The 24016-nt window shown below is 38.5% G+C and overlaps 1 protein-coding gene across 1 annotated transcript in view; it reads left to right on the forward strand.

Moving 5' to 3' along the window:
- The window catches only part of ARHGAP15 (Rho GTPase activating protein 15), a 303832-nt gene that overhangs the window by 233177 nt on the left and 46639 nt on the right, over positions 1 to 24016 (forward strand). The window contains exon 11 of the mRNA XM_054278010.1: positions 12645 to 12779. Within this exon, the coding sequence (XP_054133985.1) occupies positions 12645 to 12779 (135 nt within the window). The remainder of the gene's footprint in view (positions 1 to 12644; positions 12780 to 24016) is intronic.

Genomic DNA, 24016 nt, shown 5'->3' on the forward strand with positions numbered 1-24016 from the left:
ATTTTAAATAACATATTATACGAACAACCTGGTCTGCAGACCATTCTGGGACTCGGTCTGAGGCTCACAGCTGCTGTGCAGTGTGAAGGGCCAGTATTGATATTGGCCATAACAAAATGTCACCATTAAATCCCTATTTTGCACCTTATTTTGACTCCAGATCCAGTGCATCTTCTCCTCCCTAATGCTTGTGGAGAGTACAGAAAAGTGAATTCTCACTGGTAGAAGTGTTTTGACTGGGAGTTTAATTTATAGCAGCTCATAGAATTGCAGTGTGTAATAAGCAATGTCCTTGAACATTTTTCATGTGCTTCTAAGTGACTCTTTAAAAAACATTGGTTTCCCTTGTAAAAATCATTAAACTTATTAAGGAAGAAGCAGTAGTCTGGGTTGGTAGTCATTCCAGTGCTTTAAATACTAGTGGATAATTAGTGACACAAATAAATTAAATATATTTCAGGTATAAAGTTGAGGAAAATCACCAAATATTAGCAAAGCTCCAAAATCAAACTACTTTGTGTTGCATGCTGTTTTAATGACTGTGGTTTATAAATGTGCATAATTCCAAAGAGATCACATGTTTCACATAATAAAAATTACTGTGACATAAAATATATATTTTCTTAAAAAGTACTTGTAATATCAAAAGGACTGTGAAGTATTAGCCATTTAATACAAATTTATCTTTGCTTGCAGATGATTACATTTTCATTTTAATTGCTCACATTTTCGGTTCTGATCGTAATGTTTTATAGTAGTGAAGACATGCCACAAAGAAAGAGGGGGGAAAAAAAAGATTTTATTTGTTAGTTAACAGTCTTCAGAAGTCCTAATTTGGCCAATGTGTTCTGCTGCAAAGTCTTGGAATGCTGTCTTGCAGTTTCAAAAGTGATCTTATTTGGCTTCCCAGAAACTATTATGCCTGGAGGATGCCATGAGAACAAGGGCTGCCTTGTTAACAAGTAGAAAACTCTCAAAAACAAGATAGGATCCTGATATAAATCATAATTTAGATGCACAGAGCTATGTTCACAACCACAGTAATGTAATTCATTTACATCTAGTTATTACTTATCTCCACCCGAACTCCGAAGTTCAGGAATGCAGCTGCCTTGTGCCTTGTGACTCGTGGGGGTTAGGGAAGAATGACATCACCAAATTTAAGCACATTACCACGCTGACATAGTGGCACCTTGTTTTCCCTTCCGCGGATAGAGCGGGGATTGTGTGCTACCCCCCATTCTCCCAAAGAATACCTTTTTTCCCCTTTCAAGCAGCTGCTATATGAAGGGTTGCAAATGTCACTTCAACTAATGATGAATGATGCTTGACCCTTGGACCTGTTACTATGAATTTTATGCAATGCTAAATTAATATGAAAGATCTCTGCTAGAAGACTTCAGCTATTATGCATGCAGCATAAATGATATGTTAAACAATCCAAATTTTTTTCTCATAACCATGGTAAAATGCAGAGCTGTTTCAACATTTTTTGATGTGTATTTCCACTTCAGATTAGTATCTTTTTCTTTCTAAAAATATTTTTGGTAAGCAAATCAGTTTGCGAAAAACATTGTCAAAAGGGCAACTGGCCCACATGTCTTTGTTGTTCACGTTTGAATATAATTAATTATGTAAAGCAATAGTTAGTGGGAGCTTAACAATTAGCAGAATCTGTCAAATAGTCACACGGAAATTACTAACTAATTGAACTATTGGTCTTTTATTGTTTCAGGAAGCAGGACAGAGTGTCATTCCTTTATCTCTTAAATTCGTTATTATCACATATCACAATTTTCGAGCGATATATGCCTCCTAATAGATTAATACATAAATAACCCGCCCAGTAGTGCCACAGTGGGCAAAAGTGTTTGAAATAAAACCACCTGTTTTAATTAGTATTCAGATTCATGCTGTTAAAAAATGGTAATCCTCTTGCAGTTATATGACATTTTTAAAGCTTTGAATTTCCATCTGTATCTTATATTATGATGTTTCAGGATTGTCGTGAGTTAATTATGTTAACTTTGGAAACATTGCCTGCATTTAGAATGAAAAACTTCAGCTTGAATAGCCAGGAAAGCAGATGCTATCTTTCTTGTCAACTGCTTTGTTGTGTGATGCCTTGAAACTTTTTTATAAGATTCTGTCTCCAAAAGGAAGTATAAATCTCCATTTATTTGAAATGTTGCTCTAATCTAATCAATATTTTAATATATTTCTCACGGGAGGGACCTGAATGCGTCTCAAGGAACCAAAGACATGAAAATCTCTTATTTTATGTAGAAATCCTCGTTATTACAAGTCCATTCACAAGACTAATTTGTAGAACAGGAAAAATCCATGTACTGTGAAGTTCTAAAACTGTTTGAAACGTACCTTTGCCCTCCTGAAATATATGCCTGTAAGTTGAGGTGGAATGAGAGGAATTGGAAACATTAGCAATTAGGATACACCCCGGAAAGGAGAAAGGGAGGCACAAATCAATGGCCCACGTGGCAAATCTGCTCTGGGCTCTACCAGAGAGAAAATGAAAACGCAAAATGCCGATGTGCGCGTGAGGTGGAGGGAAAGGTGTGAGGTGAGCAAGGATTTGGTGGATGCCGGAGGCGCCGCCATCTCCTCCTTGCACATGAGGCTGTGTGGGAAATGGAAAACATCGTGACGTGAGTCACCCGAATTTCATCGCACCCCTTCCCTGCCAAGCAGGAGCCACAGGCACTGCCAGGCGTGTTTGCCTGTGCCCCGGGCTGTTCACGCATCTCCTGAGGCTCAGTGGGAGAGGGTATGGAGTGGCACGTGGAATTGCACGTGGCGGGGTGGGTGGGGATTATTTTAAGCCCACACTGGCCCCAAAATTCCAATTCCAAGTTACCTGGGCAAGGTCTCAAATACTGCTGTACATGCAGCTCTGTATCCCACCAGTTATGTGATTCCATGGGTTTCATGGACACAGGTTTGATCAGAGACTTTGGGCTTCCACACTTACAGAGTCATCCTGTTCCTCCCATTGAAGTTATTTTTGCTGTCACAAAAACGCAATACAGAAAATGTTAATGCTTGTAAGCCAGCTCTGTGCAATAGAAGCTGAAATGTGTAGGATAACCCATGCCTGGATCAGGACAGGATCCTCTGGTGTGACTCCAGAGTGGATGGAACCCCAAATCTGATGAGTTTGTATGAAAAAAGTGCACTTACCAAGAGTCTTCCATATTCAGGGTAACATGTGATTCTCAAAATGCATAAAAATATTTGAAAATTTATGTTATTATTAGCACTATTATTATCAAAGGACATTTCGTTAACATTTAAAAGTCCTTCAGTGCACTTGAAGATATATTTGTTTTAGCAACTTATATAATCCCCTCCTGTTTAAAGTTTTGTTTTAAACACACACAATTATCATCTCATATGCCCTGATTCAGTAAGTACTTAGAAGCATTCCTATCTTTAACAGCATAGCTAGTCCCAGCTAATATCCAGGGAACGGAATTAGAGCTTCAGATATTAGCAAAAAGTAATGCAAATGTGAATTAAGCAACATGTTTTTGAAGTAAGTTGACTGAAGACTTTTTATTCCTTAAACCGAATGCGAAAGTTTGACAAAAAATTAAAAAAAAAATCAAAGCGAGCATTACTGATATTAATAATTATTTTTAAAGTGTATAAAGTTGAATAATTTAGTCTGGCAACTTGAAGGAATTAGGCACTGAAATAACCTTCCAGTAAGGGTAGTGAAGAAAAATGTTAATGGCTTTGAGGCAGAGCCATCAGCAAAAATATAATATATTAGCAAATTTAGATATGTTTATACATATATATAAAATATATATGTACATACTTGTGGACATATAAAATAAGGATGGTATTTTTTTGGGGGGTTAGCATGTAAATCACATTAATTAATGTAGTTGAAGTTACCTGCATTGTAAAACATTACTATTTCCAAGCAAATAGAATTTATAATTTGTACTTATATCAAATTTTATCAAATTTATATTCATACCTTTGCCTTTCCTGGTGTAACTTTCCTTACAGACAAACCTACATCTAACATGGTGCTCTGCTATGGAAAACTCTCACTACCTCACCTCTGTCCATGAGGTGAAGTGATATTCTCTGATCACTGTAAAACTGATAACAAATTGTGGTGCTAGGTAACAATCTCAGCCAAGTTTTCATGAACTGAACAACGAGAGGTGAAGCCTGAATTATTTTTATCACCCAAATTCAGTCCTGGATTTTGGTCTTAGGTTTTTAAAGGCAACTCACTTTATTGCTCATAGGAAAAAACAAGGAATTCCTAAAGGCAAGGTGCAAGCATTAAAGTGCTAGTTTGAAAGTATTTAACAAAATGTCCTTTCTTTTTGAATAAACTTGAATAAAGTGTTTCAATGACCTCTTCCTAACCAGAAGAGAATATAGAGAAGAAATTAAGCTTTATTGGTAAATTAAAGCCCAAATCCCATGGTTGATGAGAGATATGGTCCGTTTGAAATAGTTACAGTTTCAGACTTTCTCTTCTACAATCAGCGGGTGGAGACCAACATAATCCAATTAATTGTAATTCCCTTTTGTGGCACTGGTACAGTGGTGAATGATATAGTAAGTCCATTGAAGTCTTATCTTTGGTCAGATAATCCAAATGGATTCATATTATGAAACAGTCCTTTATAAAAGTTCTGATGAACAGAAGTGTTTTGACTTTAGCGAACCAAAAGATAAATTCTATGCAAAATAAAATGTTTTGTCCTTGACATCTACAGGGCTTGTGTGCACCTGATTTCATGTAAGAATACTTCTTTCAGATGCTCTGCTTCAAAGAGCCCGTTCATTAAAAAATAAAAACGTCAAATTTGTTGTTTGGCCATCCTAAAAACAACAAGGTGTGAGAACACAGATTTACTTGTGTGGGTAACCTGTATCCCTGGAAATAGTCCCATCAAAATAAATGAGGTTACAGATATGAGGAATATGTGTATAGCACTTTGAGATATGTTTAGATTTCTATTTTTCTAATAAAACAACGAATAATGTTTCATTGATAATCCTTATGGCTGTAAACAAACTGTATATGTTTGTTCCCTTCCAGTATTGTAGAAGGACTAGGGGAATTGCTTAATTTTAGCCTGAGCTTTGATCTATTTACATTTGGAAGTCATTTACATAGAGGAAGTTATAATGATCTTTATTGTTTTGTTAATTATTTCCTTTGATTATTGAAACTCACTCACTGAGGCACAAGCTCATTGTTACTGGGGTCAGTCACAATAATATATTTGGCTGTGTGCAACAAGTCAGGATTGGGTGGTATTCTTGTTTTTTGAATTGTTTTCATGCAGACCCTTTCAGTTTAACAATCACTGGAGACAGGACTGATTTAATGCATCGCTCGTCTGATGCAGTGCTTCATATTTTGTATTTCTCCTTCCCTTTAAAGTTGTCCATAGCAAGCCCACACTACAGCAGAGTGTTTTTGCTTGTAGCATGTTGAAATCTTATATTTACTGAAGGATACTGAGATGCCATTTGTGGAAGACAACACACTAGACAATATATTGAGGTCAGATCTTTGCAGACTCTCTCAAAAATACTCTTTTGCCTTTATTTTTTCCTCTCCCTTAAAGTGTCTGGTTGAAATTTAATACAAAGACTTTTTTACCCTTTGGGGTACATTACATATGAAATAATTTATGACCCATGAATCACAAGAAAGCAGTGAATTAGGTTTCAGATAAGTCTGCCAAATATTACAAAACATTGTGTACAGATTTTTGGACTATGAAAAGGCTTTTGACAAGAATGGAAATAGAAGCAGTGTTAGAAACAGCAAGAAGGGGAAGAACAGAACAGCTATATGACAGAATCCTAAAGCACTCTGAGTTAGTAGCACAATTAAAAAGATATGAATATGAACATATTTTTGAAGTATGAAAATGGGACAGAGAGTCATTGTCCAATTCCTCTCTGTATTAGGTCTTCAGAGCCTTCAATTTATTTAAAATGTAGATTTGCAGACACTGATACACATAAATCTGATAAAAGATATGACTGTAAATGGAGAAGAAAAAAAAAGATAAAACTCCTAAAATTAGATTTCAGAGAAGCTTACTGGAGAGCAATTACACAATAAAAAAAATGTTAATAACAGATTTGAAGTTGGAAGGCAGATATTTACCTTGACTAATGTATGTATACACAATGCACAGCAAAGAGGGGAAGATCAATCAAATCAAAAGCAGAATTTAGAATGGACTTTTCCCTTTGAACAGCAAAATGTATCCAGGAGAATAAGTTACTGGTCCAAGCAAGTATTAGACCAGTATTTTGCTATTTTGTTCTGTATTTGGTATTTTTTGTTCTCTAGATATTAGCCCAACTGAAAATAAAGAAGGAAGAATAAACAGAAAAAATAAAGTGTGCTTTAAGTGTTGGGAAGAAGCTGAAGTTACTGTGCAATAAGTAAGGAGAGAGAATTAGATAGAGGACAGAATCTCAGCACTGTAAGACAAATGCAGTTTCCCCTCAGCACAGACATTTAATTCCTGTGAGTTGCAGAAAGTCTGCCAAGCCCCGTCCTGGTGTTCAGGCAGCCTTGATGCTCTGTGGGAGGGTAAGGGCTGGATGGGAATTCCTCTGTGCTCCTTTCTTATCCCTTTTTTTAAACCCTGGGCAGTACCTGATATTTCTGGCCCCAAAAGAAGGAGTGATCAGGCCCTGCAGGTCCCCCTGCTCGGGCTGTGTCTGCCTGCTCCTACTCTTTGTTTACAAGTCACCTCCAAGAGAGTCTGGCAGGAGCATGTTGATCTGTAAACAGGTGGTCTGTTTATTCTTAGGGAACTTTCAGCTGCGTTTTGAGGGGAAATATTCTCTCTTTAAAATCATTCCCTTTCCCATACGGAATAGTTGATTCAGCTAAATTTAATGAATTTTAAAAGTACTTGTAATTATAATCCCATCACAGTAATTATTGCTTCAGATCACGATGATAGAATATGCTAAGTCAAAGCTAATATCTGTCATTGAAGCTTGCAGCAGGTATTGGCAGTGAATGACGTGTGAGTACCTTGGTGATGATACCTGGTTCTGGCTGCCAAAAGTATTGTCCTTTCAGTACCATTGCATATTTTTATACTTTCAGTTCTAAACAGCAAGTGATGGTGTAGAAATTTCCCTGGCACTGTGGCATCACTGGCTGACCACTTTTCCAAACCTTTGAACTCCTCTGCATGCCTTCATCATGTACCACCCCTCAACTCCTCAAGTGTACTGGATTTTTTCACAGAAACAATGAGACAGTTCATCCCTCTCTCACTATTTGGGCTTTGTGGAATTATATGAGGATGAATATGACCCAGTGTGCGCAAGTACAGAAAACTTTTTATTTTTCTGGCACGGGCTGAGGTTTAAGTTAGCAGTACTTGGTTGTTCCAGTATGCCCCCAGGTCAGAGAATTGTCATTTGGGAGGACTGGAATAAGCAGCACTCTGGGTGCACACAGAGATGTTCTGCATTTTAGCTGAAGTTGCTCAGTAATTTGTGCTTGGACTTCATGGAAATGGGCACTCCAATAATAAACACATGTTCAGGCTCTCTAACATCACAGCTTAAATTTTCTGTGGAGAGAGCATGCCAGGTTCCTCCAGCAGAGGAGGAGAAAAGCACACAAGCTTTCTTTTGCTGACTGTATCCCTGATAAGTCGTCAGTGCTAGCATTGGATGGATTCAGACGAGGCTGTTTAGAAATCCATTGCAGACAAAATGTAATGATTTGCTTAGCTGACATTTTCCTTGATTTGTTTAAGCACTCTTGGAGGTGAAGGGCTGGGCATTGAGTTCAGGCAGGACAATGGATCTCCGAAACCTAGCAAAGGAGAGAGGAAGAACTCAAAAAAAACCCCCACCTGAATGAGGGCATTATTGCTTCAAGAGTTGAGGCTTTTGTTGTGCTATTTCATAGAAGTTCCAGGGCGTTTATGCACTTTGGAGAGTGTATATAAACTTCAGTATCAGGGTAGGATATACTCCAGGGGAGGAAGCTCAGCATCTTGTGCTGTTTCACCAAGGTATTGAGCTCCTGGTCATAGAGTGAGAAACAATCTTCACCACCTCACACCATCCCATTGCTGTCATGTCTGGACATCTCTGTGCTCAATTGCTGCTCTAAATTGAGTGTTTGAAAGAAGCTGTCTGCCCCAAGAATGCTGCTGTGTCTGTGCACTGGTGACCAGAAAGGCTGTGGCATGGAAAATGCTGGTACAGCAATGGAACACACACATCTTCCAGAGTACAAATTGGTGTTTGTGCTGTCAGTCATGAGAACAGCCCTCACAAAGGGATTTTGTGATGAAGAACTGTGCTGGTGCACGTGGAGAACTTCTGCTTGAGTCTGTCCTTCACTTTTTTCCTAATGAAGACCATGAAAGATCAGGAAAATATTTTTTATGAATATAACTATGAAAAAAAAAAAAGGGAAAAGAGGTGTCTTCAAATTTCATACAAGGTTCTTTAAGTTGGAAAAAAACCACGATGACACTGGTCAGTTCTTTTCCAGTTCACCAGTCTTTTCCTGGTGTTTGCATGAGGAATTTTCGTTTCCTCTTTCAACCACAGGGCTCTGTTTTGGATCTCTCAGTAGTAAAATTCCTATTGGGATGAGTGAGTCCAAAAAATTTCCCAGGATTTAAGCCAACTGGGAATTCTTTGTGCACACTCAGCTCCTCTGCAATGATTTTTTTTTTTGCGAGGGAGATTGTAAGGATTATTTAACAGTGCCATGGAGGACTTTCTCCAGGGGAGATCTCCCTCAGCTTATACACTGCTCACTGGGATAAAAGCCCAGTGCTCTCAAGTTTTCCACACTGGACGAAGGGGTTGATTTACCCAAATGCCAAATTTTCATCCCAGTGCTGCTGTGTGCAGCCACCAGCACGGAAATGATGGAAAAGGCGGCAACAGCAGCAAGTGGAACACACTATGAGACCCAAAAAGACCCTGAATCACCAAAGGCTTTAGGAAGTTTTTTGAGGGCACAGCCCCCACAGCAGACCAGGCGTTGCCAGCAGGGTTTGCAGGACTTGCTTGCCACATGATTTGTGGTCATCCATGAGCTGCAGGAATGTGGAATGCTCAAAGGGGGCAAAAACCTCTGAAGGTGGAGCTCTGGCACGTGATGGCAGCATGGGCAGGAGACAGCTTGGAGCTGGGAAAATACAAGCTATGAATTATCTGAAAAGACAAGTGAAGGAGCAGGGCTCTCAAATGACTGCATTTTGCTCCTGGAGATTAGTCTACATACTAGGCAGGGCATGTGGTTAGAGGAACCACATCCATTTTCTTTCAAAACTCAGCTCTCTCTACAGCTTTGGTTGATTTTCATATTTTTAATTTTTTTCCCCCCTGTCTTTAGCTGATCTTTCCATAGATTACCTTCTTCCTTTCTGAACCTCAGAATAGCACCCTTAAACCAAAGCTGATCTCCTGTTTGCTTCTACTGCAGACATTACAAGTGCCATTAAAAATGTGAATTGTTGAAAAGGCTGAATAATAACGCAGTGAAACACACGTTCCCTTCATAAATGTATTGTGTATCGATTTTTTTAAACTAATAACCCTGACAAGTGCCCACACTATTTTTTTCCCCTTAATGTGGTCTTTATATTTTCAGCCTGGGTATTAGCATAAATTTTATGGGATTTTCTGGGCATATTTGTGTCTGTATCTAAGATATATGATATCAACTGGCAGTGATGGTTGAACTAATCAAATACTACTGACAAGTTAAAGCAAATTTTTAGGACTGTGAGATTTTGAGCATCTTCCCAGATACAGTATCTCCTGACTGAAAGCAGTCCTTGACTGTCAAGTTTAAATACCAGATTTGGGACTTAATCTTTATGTAAGCAAAACACCCCAATAAGAATTATGTCTGAGTGAAGCCAAAAAACCAGGTGCTCCCCTTAAACCCAGCCTGAAATGTGTGTGTGTTTGCTTATGGCCCTTTTGCCATGGCATGAGTGATTCCAACCAGTGGGAGCCAAATGAGAGTCTTACACTGAATGGACTTCTATTTTCTTTTCCTTTTTTTTTTTCCTTTTTTTTTCTTTTTTTTTTTTTTTTTTTTTTGACTTGGCATTTGTTCCTTCTAGCAAACATTTTTAAAAACTCTCTTATTGCTAGAGGGAAAATTGACACCCTTTGCTTTCACGATGATACATTCCTAACACGTTTCCTTGAAGAGCTGGAAATGGTGCAAAAATCTGGTAAGATAAGTCTCTATAAAGCCTTAGAAGTCAAGCATTCCACTTTAGACATTTAAGACAAATGCATGGCAAAAACAAGTTGTGTTTCTTTTTTTTTTTTTTTTTAAGGTTTCTACTTAAAGTTCTGTGCCAAAGCTACAGTACTTATACATTTTCTAAATGTGTTTTAAGCAATAAGTTGTACAACATTTTTAGAACATGTGTTAAGCTATTTCTCTAAGAATGAAGCTCTTAACAAAACATAAGCACTCTGCATGAGATCTTAGCAGCAAAGTGCTTAAAAGATAAAGTAAGAATTGGTACCATGGGAAGAACACCAGCTGTAGAGCACACAGGTCCATTATGAGAAGTATGGTAGTGGGTAGGGAGAAAATGATTTAATCAGGAGTAAAACCAATTTTATTATAAGGGCACGCAGGGGGTGTGGCACCATAGTGAGAGGGACATTTCAAAATATCTGACAGATTTCAACAATGTGAAAACCCACCCTGTTCTTTAAAGTGACAGTAAACCCCATCAGGTCTCTCTTTTTGATGCTATTGTTAACAGTTGACTGTTTAAAGCTGGCCTGCTAAGATGCTGTCGATCTAGTTCAATAGTGTGTGGCAAAATAAAAGGCTAATTGTTGAAATACGATCAATCAAATATGATCTCAGAGTCTAAAGAAGATCCCCTCTGGTAACTCATTTGAGATCAAATCATTACTTTTATGATTGAGGTAATTGAATGGGAAAAAAAGAAAGAAAGGGGGGGAAAAAAAAAAAAAGAGAGAGGCTTGAAACCAAAGAAGCAAGCAAGACATCTAAATGAAATGCATAAGTCTGCCTTTGTTCCAGCTTTGTCTCACATTACTCCAAGTCAAGGAACTGGGTTCATTCTTTATTTGTATACATCTCCCAAATCCAGAATTTTTGAAACCATTTAATAACATTTATTAAATAAAAGTTGAAAGATGACTCCATTTTGAATGAGATTTTCTGCCCAAAAGTAGAGAAAATGGTTACAGTAGGGGGATCTGGTGTTGGGGGTGTCCACATGTCTCCAATGATTTTACCATTTTGTTTAGCAACAGCTCAGTAAAGAGGCTGCTCCTGAAGCCCACTGAATTGCTACACATGAAATTTCAGTGACATTTAGCAAAACATTTCAGGACTGTGTTGCTTCAAATTGAATTTGTTCAGCAGTTTTCATGGTTGGCCCCCGATTTGCATTCAGACTGAAATTTTCTAAAAGAGAAAATCATAGCACATGGGGAAAAAAAGCAAACTCCATTTTTGGAGTAACAGAACTTGGAGAAAGTGTGTGTCATTTTGTATCATTTTAATTTGGACTAATAAGGATTTGCTCTTTCCTTGAGTTTTATATGGATTATGATCTCACTGTTTGTTATGTTCTAACAGTATCACTCTTCTAGAATTAAAAAGAAAAAAAACTCAGAAAAAGAAACTCAAAGAAAAATAGAATAATCACCCAATCTTGTTTTATTTTTATTAGAAACTCTATTTTAGCATTTAGTTTCTTTTATATTTAAATTCCTTAGCTCAGTCAAGCTTCAAAAGAAAACATTTTTTTTTTTGTTTGCAAAACAGTTTTGGAGGCACTTGTGGTTTGTCTTTAGTGTGTTATCATTTTTGACAGCTTTGCATAGCCTAGGTAGGCCAACAGGGGTCTGTCTAATATTGTTGCTGGGCAAATCTTCCTCCCAGAGATGAAAACCAAACAAAATATTTTTGAAGCAGTAAGAAGGAATTAATATCCTTTCTCTCACAGTCCTCTATTCCTTGCTGACATTACATTCAGGCAAAAAAAAAAAAAAAAAAAAAGGAAAAAAAAAGGAAAAAAAAAAAAGGAGAAAAGCGTTCCCCATTATTCCCTTGTACATAGCAAGGCTAACACATGTAAAGCAATAACTCATTTTCTATTGCCATGTTTAGCATATGTCTCCTGTTGGCTCAGCAAGGCCTTTAGGCCGGTCCCTTGAGCCGTCCATCGTTGGCAACTCTTAGCCCCTCGGCCTCAAAACCAAATAGCTTTGAATCATGTTGAGCTGTGATGCTAATTTTCATACTGATGCATTATGGGAATAAATGTATCTGACATACTGTGTCAATGGTACTGTCTCTTTGTGTCTCTTGTTTTTTTGTTAGCTGCATTCCTACAGATGGTATTCCATTGAAAATGTTCTCTTCCTACAAAAAAAAAAAAAAAAAAAGAGAAAAAAAAAGGGGAAAAAAAAAAAAAAACATGCACAGCACCAAACCTCTAGGTGCAGAAGGCTGTTAACGGTTGCTGATGATAGTAGGCAAACATTAACATAATAATTAGTGTCTTGTAATTGTTTCATTAAAACCAGTTGTTCCATTTCTCCTCGTGTTTTCCCAGAAGAGAAGCTGAATTTGGACGACAGCCAGTGGGAGGACATCCACGTTGTCACCGGAGCACTCAAGATGTTTTTCAGAGAGCTGCCTGAGCCGCTGTTCCCATACTCCTTATTTGAACAGTTTGTGGAGGCGATAAGTAAGTACATCACATACAGTAGCAGCTAGCTATGAAATAGCCTGTTACATAAAAATAATAATAAACTTAAAAAATAGAAGAGCAGGGGCATCTGAAATCTGACTTACCTTCCATTATCCATGATCCTGTATTTTTATTGTTTTTTGGGACTGCTTTTTATCTCTTACAGTGTTTAGGTGTTTAACTGGAGAGAAGGAAAAAAAAATTCAAATTGTTGATCTGTAAATTTTGTCTCTGCATTTTGACTGTAGTGCCTAAAATGGTTTAGGAAAGAAATTAAAATGTGTATGTATTCAAAATATGCTAGGCTGATAATCCATATATCCCCAAACACAAGAGAGAGACTAATAATTGTGAATCATGTTAGAAGGGGCTGTCTTTATGTTAATCAGAATGAAATGCGTGTGTTTTGTTCCACAAGGTTGCAGACTCTTGCCTTGCAGTGATCACAAAAAGAATGCAAAAACATTCATGTTCTCATTTTCATATCTACCTTTGCTAGATTATTATTTTTTTGTTTAAAGTTGGCAGGCAGCAAAAGTATTTTCAAAGTCCCAGGCATTTATTCCGTTCCACGTCTCTGTGGTTTATGTGCTGCAAACCCTCCCTGTATTTAATATATGCAGGTGCATTTTGTAAAACTGTATCAGCTTGGAAAAAAACTTGACAAAAAAGACCCAGTGATTTGGGGGTTTGCTCCTGTTGGAAAGTGGGGGAGGGAGAGGGATACCTTAAAGGGAAAAAAGCCAAGCAGGAGATTAATTAAAGATCCAATAGAGAAAATCTCTAGGAAAAAAAAACAAACCCAACAAAGTACTCAGAGGTCTGATTTCTGAGTGATGGGCACACATTTTTGCCATTGCTGTTAATGAGAGCTCAGTGTGCACATGCGCAGCTGTCGGGGAATACGAAACCCTTAATGTACAGCTCACTTTGATTTTATATTCATAAGAGTCTTTAGTTCAACTAAAGCTTTTCAAGACCCAGCATCAGATATAATGAGGTTAAATACATCTCATAAGATCCTTCCCTGCTCAGTTATTTGGAGGTGCAGTGCAGTTAAATTACCTGAAATTTACTCCTGGCAGCTTACTTCCTTCTCCTTCCAAAGGAAATCAGGTGGGGAACATCATCTCTCAAGTTTAAGTTCCTGTTGCACAGTGTCTGCAGTACTAAGAGGGAAAAACAATAAAGAATTTCTTATTGTTCAGCTTCTGTGATGCCTTGGGATAAGATGCTCATTGAAGCACCAGCACCTGAACATGCCCTTCAGGTGGTTTTGCATCCATCTGCTCTGCCTCTTGGAGAGGAGATGAGGTATCCTCTCATGGGCCAGAGCCTGAGAGATCATCCACACCTCCTGTGCAGCTAATTCTGCAGTCCAGTATTTAATATTGAGGAAGAACTTCTTTACATTGAGGGTGGCAGAGCACTGGAAGAGATTCCCAAGGAATTAATGGAATTTCCCTGTCTGGAACGTCCTGTGTCACCTGCTTCTGGTGACTCTGCCTTGGCAGAAGGGGATGGACTGGAAGGTCTCCAGACAACCTTTCCAACCCCATCTATACAATAATTCTGTGACCTATCTTCTGCCATTACAATCCACCATCCTACTGGTCTTCTGGGGCTAAGCATATTCATCCTCCTCCTTATCCCTTTTTTATTTTCCACTGGGGCATCTTTCACAAACACTATTGCACTCTGAAGAAAGATACCAGCACACCATGATCTCACTCCTGTTGTCTTCTGCCCTCAGCCTCTCTGCTAGTGTCCAGGTCAGGGTGATTTGTCATCTTTTGGTGGCCCAATGGGGATGTTTTTTATAGTGAAAGTACCAGGTAATCGGTTGTAGGCTTGTGAATTAAGTTTGAAAGCATGTCGGGAAGAGACTGTCTACTAAAGCATTAATATTCATGAGTGAAGAAATTAATGTCCCTTTCTGCTATTTGAACTATTATTAATTCTTATTATGATTTTGAGAGCCATTATACACATTGATAGGCTAATGAACAGTCATTTATAGAGGGATTTTAAGACAGTTTATTCCAAGGAAGGAAATGCTAGCACTCTAGGACGTGCTTTGCACTATTTCAAACCCCTAATTCTTGTTGCTTGCTTTACTGCACATCAGGGTGATTTCTGCCTAATCCAACTGTCTAAAGTAAGCTACGACTTCCAATCAATCTTCTTTTTATTTGGCCTTTACTGCCACAGCATCTACAAATCCGTATTCTCACCAACTCTACTTAAAAAATGTCTATAAACAACAATTAGGTGTTTCCAGGGGTTTTGGAGCTCTTCTGTATGTTAATAGTCTTGAGGCAAAGTAAAAAATCTCTTTTCTTCAGTATCATTTCCATTGCAGATGATTCTTTGGCTACTTGCGCTAATTAATTTGCCTGGTCAGTACTGAGCTGCTAGAAAATCTCCTCCCTTCTCCAGTTTGTTGTGAAAAAGAGACTATTCTTCAAAAACTTAGAATTATCAGTGTACAGTGATGGGTGTGCAATACAGTTAGAATAACGCCAGGAAGAAAACAACTTGATTCCCATATTGCCATGCTGATTATATCCCAGGACTGGAGACTCCTTAGTCTTACTGGTTATGTAAGATTAAGGGATCTAAAAACCTACATGTAGTAAGCAGTGACAAGTTCCCAAAAACATTTATGGGATAGCCCTTTAGCTGGAGGTTTCAGGAGGAATTAGAATCCAAGAGGTGTGGTGGACTCCTTATTCTGATAATATTGTAAAGAATGTGTGGAGAAAATTCCATAGCAAGCTTATTGTCAATTTTCCTGGATGCTGCTGCCATGTTAATTATGTGCATGGGAACAAAACTTTACAGTACTGTGCATTATGCAAAGCACTTGCTCTCCACCTTCAATTTTCTCTATAACTAACTTTAGCTATGGCCATACTGTTAGAACAATTTGCACATGACCAGAATATTAGAAGATAATTAGAAGAATCTCAGAATTCTGCTTGCCAGGCTGAGGTTGGATAATAACTGTCCATTCAGCTTATATCAGGGAACTTATAAATGATAAATGGAAGTCCACAAGACCTCTGGCCCTATACTAATTTTGTTTCCTAGGATTTGGAAAGTAGGGTGTTTCAGGTTATTTTTTATCCAGTGAGTTTGTCTGGTATTACTGGCAAGTCATTTTGTATTATTTTGGACAAAATATGCACTTCTAAAGTGTGCCCAAATGCTGCTATGAAGTCAGGTTCAGCCACACTTAAATTACTCAGTACCACAAATAGTTCTATTGATTTTCTGGACGATCAACAGATGTAGTTCAACAGATTGTCTGCAAGTAAAATTGTGCTTCATGTGAGTAAGGTAGTAGAAGTGCCAACAACTGAAACACTTAATCACCTTATTTACAGAATTCAGCCTTCATAACCATAAAAACTTTTGCCAGGACTTCAGCCACTGAAATCTACTCCTAAAATCTGTTTAGAAATGTTAACAGGTAAAAGTGGTAGCTGATTCTAAATCTTTATTTTGACTGAACTAGTTTTCTTGAAATGTCTCAGGCAAAGGCATGGAGAAAAAGAAATTTCCACTACAGTACAGTGAGGGCTGATATCCTCAGCACAGGAAATATTTAAATATCCACTAGTCCTTCCAGATCTTTTCAGCTGGAGCAAGCTGTACAGACAGTGCATCTGTCCAACTGCACTTACGAAAAAACCTCACTGATATTCCACAAAGAAAAATTCCACCCAGTTCCCAAAGCTGCAACATCTGTCTCTGGTTTGGGAGGCTTGGGTTCAGGTCTTTGATTTTCTCTGCAACAGGTTGGAAAGATTACTACATTGGAAAGATTTTTTTCAATGAGGTCTAGTGATTATGCCTTCATTTCAGTTCCTTATCTCTAATATGAATTTAATAGGTGCCACATAAGCACTGTAGATAAATAGGAGATTTATTGTTTAAAATGCACACACAGAGGCAGATGTGAGTGTATTTATATATATGTATACATGCTCTAAATAGAAATCCTTCTGCCAGAATTACAATTCTCCTGCAGACGGTTTTCTGAATGAACGTATCAGTTACTGCAGTGGGTTTCCCACTTGAGACAGATGAACAGAGGAATGAGATTAATTAAAAAAAAAAGTAGTGTTGAAAATCTGACTTTCAGGTTTTCAAGTGGAATCCCTAGCCTGATATGTCTCAGGTCTCAGTGTGTGGAGCAGAAAATGTGGAGTCACACCCACCACCAGATCTCTGGAGAAAGGAAAATTTCTGAAGGGAGAGTACAAGAAAGACAGGGAGAGACTTTTTACAAGAGCCTTTTTACAGGGCACTGGGGAATGGATCCAGACTGAGAGTAGGATTATCTTAGATATAAGGGAGAAATTCTTCCCTGTGGTGGTGAGGTCGTGGCACAGGTTGACAGAAGAATTCTGGATGTTCCATCCTTAGAGGTGTCCAAAACAAGGTTGGACAGGACTTGGAGCAACCTGGTATGGTGGAAGGTGTCTCTGCCCATGGCAGGGGATGGAACAAGGTGAACTTTAAGGTCTCTTCCAACCCAAATCACTCCAGGATTCTATGGTTTGTAGGGCACCAGATCCAGTCAGCACATGTGGCTTCAGTCCTGGCAGTCCCCCCAAGCATCAAGCTTCCCCCCAGACACTTGGACAAAGCCATTCCCCATCTCTGGAGCTCAGGATTTTCAGCCCTGACAGGAAAGGAAGCATTTCTTTGCATGGGGAAAAGCAGAGCCATAGGCACCTAAAGATGCTCAAAGGTCACTGCTGTAGTACCTGTTTAGCCTGTGCACCTTCAGGGATAGATGGCAGCTGAGCAAAGTTTTGCAGAATTAAAGTGCCTAGACACCACTGAAGGTCCACATTAGATACTCATTTAATTTTTGTTTTTTCGAGATCTGGATTTTTTTTTTCTGTGATTGCTCTGATAGACCATTAACACTTTTTTCAAATGATTTCACACATATCCTTTCGATATATCAATTAAGGTCTCCTGGTGCATGCTAAGCAGAATTCTCAATGTCATTCCTATCAATCCTACAATGTTATGTGTTACCCTACTATTACAGAAACTGAAGATGGTTATTTAGCATCTTAGACATGATAGAGTTTTGTAACTTTTTTGGTTAGCAATAAATTGCTGGATAAAATTGTTTTTGCAGTTTTGCTGGTCTGTGACACTGGTCTTTACTGGTCTGGTCTGACAAAATCTATGATGGCAACATAGGAAAGCAATGAATTATTCTTCCATGGGAGTCATAGACATGTGTTAACTCTCCAAACCTAGTGGTGCTATCAATACCTGGCAGTCCTCTGGTCAGTTGTCTTCATTTCTGGCATCAGTAAAAAGGTTTCTTCTGAGTTTTGACTCTTGTTCTGCTTGACTAAGAGCCCCCAAGAGCCCATTGCCTGTGTGGCTCGAGACAACATGCTGCAGAAACTCACATCTATCTGGGCAGTGATCACGCTTTGGTCTCCAGCAGACCAGAGCAAATTTTTGCACTGAATAATGTAACTTTTGAGGAGTTTGCACAGAAGCTGTCTGCACCAAAATCAGGCAAAAATTAAAATTAAAAAAAAAAAAAAAACCAAAAGCCAACAACAACAACAACAACAAAAAAAAAACCTGTGTCAGGAGGCAATAAACAAGTCATCAATACATAATCATGACCAAAGAACTGAGCTGCATTGGTTGAAAAATATAATGTAGGAAGGACCTGCTCTGAACTACTATGCAGTGTTATGAAAATAGTAGCTGGGAAACATAAAGGAAGTAAATACATTCATTTATTCTGACAGTCATAACATCCTTGTATCATCTTGGTGGAAAGTTACAAAAGATGTCTAAAGAGATTTTCAAAAGACATCTAAAGAAACCTCACTCGAGGCTTACAAAGAACAAGGCTCAAGGCCAACTCGTCTTGGAAAGACAAGTCAGCATATTGCACTGTAAGAAATCCATGACAGTCTCTTAACATCATCACGTAATAGGTTCCTGAGAAACCAAATCTTATCAGTCTCTGGCATTATGCAAATTTCTGTCATAATCTCAATCTGTGGGCTTCGAGTCCTAATCAAACTGCCTTCAGATTCACAGTTGGCGAGCCTCCTATTGAAATCGTTTCTCTATCCTCCATTTACTTGTCCAAGGAAGTTTTGGGGCTTGGCATGGCATCAGAAAGCCTCAATTTCATGTGAACATGGTGATTTATAAACAAATCCAAGGTCACCACAATATATTTCACATGATACATCATAATTAATACACTTTCTTGGCCAAATTTAAATATCAGAAGACAGTAGAGATCCATAAACTAATGTGAGCAGAAAAAAAAACCAACTGTGCAGAAACAAGAAGTAATCAAAAGTTAAGGTGCATGTTTTTAAAAAAATACTGAAAAAAAAAGGAATGATTTTATGAGTAGCATAATCTCAGGGATACCCAACCATGCAAATATATGAATATATGTGTGGTATACACATTCTCCTAAACATGGTAACACTAAAAAGTAATAGCAGCTCATTCAGAGTGCGGTACTGGGTATTTTCAGTGGGGTTTGAGTAGTATTAAATCCATTTTATAGCTGTCCTTATCTGGAAAGTTGTATGAATATCTGATTCAAAAATCATTAACTGACATTGGCAGAGAAAGAAAAGGCCCTCACATTTTAGAAGAGATGTTAAGATGGTACCAGAGAGAGACTACAAGGAAAAGTTTCTAATCTATGGATGTTAACAAAATACAGATTAAAAGTGTGTATGACCATTCTGAGTGAAACAAATAAGTAAAAGAAAATATAAGTAAAAAGCATTTAAATATATTTAAGCTGTAACATTCCCAACATTATAGATATCATATTCTAACACAGTCTCCACTTAAATTCAAGCCAATAATGAAGAATATCTCCACTGAAGATCTAAATGGAGGCTGTTGTGTTTGCAGTAGGAGCAAACTGGTAACCAAAGAGGTTCACTCCAGGCTTTTGTTCCCAGGAGGTGTCAAGGAACAATATGTCCTGGTAACCTCCCAGTTCTTTCTCAATGACCTTTTCTTCACAGTTGCAAACTGTTTCTGCTCAACAGTATTTTTAAATAGATCTTTTGAGGTCTGGAAGCAACTCATTTAGGGAAAAAAACACAAAAAATTGGAGGTCATGTCTTTGAATAGATTTTTTATTTGAAGGTGTAAAGTAGCCCAACTTAAGAAATTAAGATATGTTAAGAAAAGGAAAGACATTAATAAGTAAGACATTTATTCCTTTTTTTTTTAATTAAAAATTTCAATTAAGATGTTGGAGGGAAATTAAAACAGAATCTACAGATGAAAATTTACCTCTTCTGCAGGGCTTTTCCCTGTGAAGGATGCTCAGGTAACACCTGTCCATAGGCAGCCTGAATCTAGATTGATTTTGGGTTTGTTTTTCTAAAAATGAGCCTCTGGGTTTGAAACAAGATAAGTTGTGATATTTACTAATTCTTTTCTTTGGATAGCACTCAATTCTGCTGAAAAAGAACACTTCATAAAACTCTTAAATATGCACTGAAGCAACATTTAAGCAGGATTTTCTCCTTTCTAAACTCCACCTAACACAGTGTTCTGGTGATTCCATCAAATGAAAGAATATTTAAATTATATTTAATGAGTAAAATTTACCTTTTGAGAAAAAGAGGAGACCCTGCAGAACCTCACTCAAAGGGCTACACCAATGATGAAAATTGCCCTAATATTACAGGGACAGAAAACCAGTTTAATTTGCTCTTATAAGTATGGTGGAGGCTTTCCAATTATCATCAAAGGAAATGAGGAAGTTTTGAAAGAATCTTTACTTGGGTTTTTCTATCATGCAAAAGTTTGTGTAGGAGGGACACATCCTCCCCCAGCTTAGCCTTTTTTGTTATTACAGTTATAATTTTTTTTTAGCATAGCAGAAATTTTATTGCAGATGCCTGGCCTGTCTCTTAACTCATGCTAATTATATTCATAATTAAATGTTAAACAAGAATTGACTAGGCCAACTGGCTTGCACAGGTGTTTGTGATATGAATGGTTTAATGCTCCCACAATAAATTATTGGATACAAATCTTCACTAATCTACATAGAGAGACCCTTTTGAGGAACTTTGACACACGCGGTAGGTCCAGCATTGTGCTTTGAAGCCAGGGCTTGCAAGCAGCACTGACAAGAGAGTTTTTTGTCTAAATTTTGACTTTTCCTTGACTTCATGATCACTAAGGTGGCTAGAAGTTTATTTTTAATGGGTTCTTACCTGCCATGGGATGCAGTTCCTCAGAGCAGTAACATTAATGGGAAGGTGGAGTAGCCACTGGATGCTTGGTGGAAATGTCATCTGCCTCACTTCAACTTGCAGAGCAGTAGTTTGTGTTTGTGATTAATGGCCAGATTAATCACAGAGGCTCCAGAAACTTTCTGTTAGCTTTGCACCAATTGCTGCTTCTCAAAGGATGGAATCAAACACGTGCAAATGGACAAAGGCTGGGGTTTCAGTTTGTTCCCCTTCCACTTAATTTTGGAGCATGGAAAATAGCCTATTAGCCTAATTTAAATTTCATCTGTGGTTAAGAGACTCTTTTTGCAGGGACAAAGAACTGGCACAGCTGCCAAGGGCAGGGATGGAGCCCCCGTCCCTGGAGGGATTTTAAAGTGGTGTAGATGTGGCACTTGGGGACATGGTTGGTGCTGGGCTTGGCAGTGCTGGGGAAATGGTTGGGCTTGATGATCTTCAAGGTCCTCTCCACCTAAATGATCCTGTGATTCTATGAAAGAAAGGGCAGAAGGAAGAATAAGGCCAGTTTGAGAGTCTGTATCTGGGTTAAAATAAGGGAAACCCATGGAGGAGATCAAACAGGATAATGTGGTGAAAAGAGAAACTGAGAAATCCAAGCAACAACACTGGGCAGGAAAGGGTTGGGGAAAAGAGAGAGGAGGAGCTCTTTAGTGACTGTGACAAGATCCCTGTGACCTGGAGTGTCTGGGGGAGGCAGGGGGAGAGGAACTTCTCCTGAGGGTTATCTGGAGCTCTTGACAAAGTGAGAATTGGCACTCTGGGTTTGAGGGGAAAAATGTTTCATCAGGCTTGTGAGTGAAGCTTCCACTTGGGGAAAATAATAACAGGAGGAGAAGCAGCCTATAATGCCCCAGTTACACAGTTTCAGAGGTGCAAAAATGGAAGAAGTGAGGCAGGGAAAGTGGGAATAGAAGACCAGGAAGGGAGGGAGAAGGAGAACTTCCAAGAACAAGAGAAGGGGATGCTGGAAGCCATCACCCACCATGCTGTGCTATGCTGTCTTCCTCCCTGCTTGCACCTTCCTGCAATCCAGAAGTTTCCACCTTTCCAAATAAGAGTAGCACCACACCCCTGTGTGGTGGCACATTGGATCTGAAGAAGCGAAGATTAGCATTATTATGTCTAGATGAAAAAAAGTAACAACTGAATTGTTCTCTGGTCCTCATCATGTAAATATTTGAGGAGCTAGTACACTGTTAGAAGGCCTAAACTACTACAGCTGTGGTATTCAGAGTAGGTACTAACTTTGTGGAGTATTTCTATGTATTCTAAATGTTTCAAGCAGCTGAGTTAGGGGAACGTGCATAAACTTAGCCTTCACACTTAGATCTTTCTTTTTTTCCCCATTTTCTCTTTTGAATTTCCTTTCCAAACAAGACCAAACTGGGAAAAGCAGGAAGGCTTCTCTGGCAGGCAGGTTTATGCACGCTTGTGCAGCTCCAGCTCTGGGCTATCCAGTGCCATTTCTAGAGCAGCCTTTTCCCTGGCTTGTGCTCCATTTGCATCTGGATGCTCACATGCAGCCAGGACTAACCTAGACTCCCTGCAGCTGAGCTTGGTGCTTGGTTTTCTTTCTCCACCACAGATCAGGGCACCTGATGACGCCACGTTCCTGCTGCAAGCTTTAGTGTATCTTTTTTTTACAAAAAATTAGCCCACTGTGGAGAGAGAAATCCTCCACAGAGAAATAATAAACCACTGATGAGAGTAACCACTTTGGGAGGTGGTAGAATTTGATCCAGGATCTGTGGTTTTGCTTTGAAGCAGTAGTTGTCCTTTAGTTCAGATGGTATTTGTGAATCGTTGCCTCAAAAAAAATAAAAAGGGGTCTTTTGGCACATTCTTTAGGCTGATGACAGGCAAAATGAAGTAGATTCTGTCTCAGAAATCTCCAAAAATAATCTTAGGTTTGACATAACACACCATGTCATGAAGTGATATAAGCCACACATAAGCACAAAGCAGGCTTTAAATTTAAAGAAGAATAATCCTATTTTCAGACAGGATACTTTCCATCAATTTGGATAACAAATATCTGATGCAGAATATAGCCATGTTAATGCTGAGATCCCTTAAAACCTGCAGTTCCTGGTAGTAGGTGGCAGTGGCAGCCTGCTTTGTACCTGTGCTCTCTGAAAGTTTGCTCAGACCATCCCCACACACACATGCATTAATGATTTCTATCTGGAAATAAGGATCTGCACTATTTTTTAATGCCTTTAACCCCTTAGCACCTGTGATCCAGAGCTCCCAGTGCTGGAGAGTGATGCAAAATGCATTAATGCTTAGCACTGGGAAATCCCAATTCCTGGTGCCAAGAGGTTCATAAATATAGTAATGAAACCTCTTGACTCAAAAGTGAGCACTATTTAACAGAACAAGCATGAGCAGCCTTTAGGAGATTTTGCAGCTGGATTTGTTCCACTGTGTCAGAGCTGAACCTCCATGATAGTAGTTTTAAAAAACTCTGCGTGGTTAAAAGAGAGGGTTTAAGGAAACCAGGAAGCCAAAAATTAAAACTAAATAAATCCATGGAAAGGAAAAGTAAATATACTGATGCATCCCTACCAGAGAAAGAGGCATCAAGATTCCCTAGTATGAATCTAGTGACAGATGTCAAGGTCTTTGGGAAGTGTCCACTAAGCTTTATTTTGCACATGTTCCTGAACAACTAAAACAAGTATTTTGTGTGATAATTTACAGCAAATCAGCATCAATAAATCAGAATCGTGTAAGCAGTCATGTTTATTATATCCCTGTTGCTTAATATTCATGATAGTAATTTATTTTTATAGTACAGTTTCACTGTTATCTCCTCCTTTGCTGTAACTTTGAGACAAGCAAGCTGCAAAAGTAGAAGGTCAGGTAATACTTTGAAGACAGTAAAAGTTCATTCACTTGGAATTTGCCTGCTTTGTTGTTTTG

Source organism: Melozone crissalis, unplaced genomic scaffold (genome assembly GCF_028551555.1).
Source record: "Melozone crissalis strain CALT ecotype California unplaced genomic scaffold, PUWL_Pcris_2 ptg000023l_1, whole genome shotgun sequence".
Classification (NCBI taxonomy): Eukaryota; Metazoa; Chordata; class Aves; order Passeriformes; family Passerellidae; genus Melozone; species Melozone crissalis.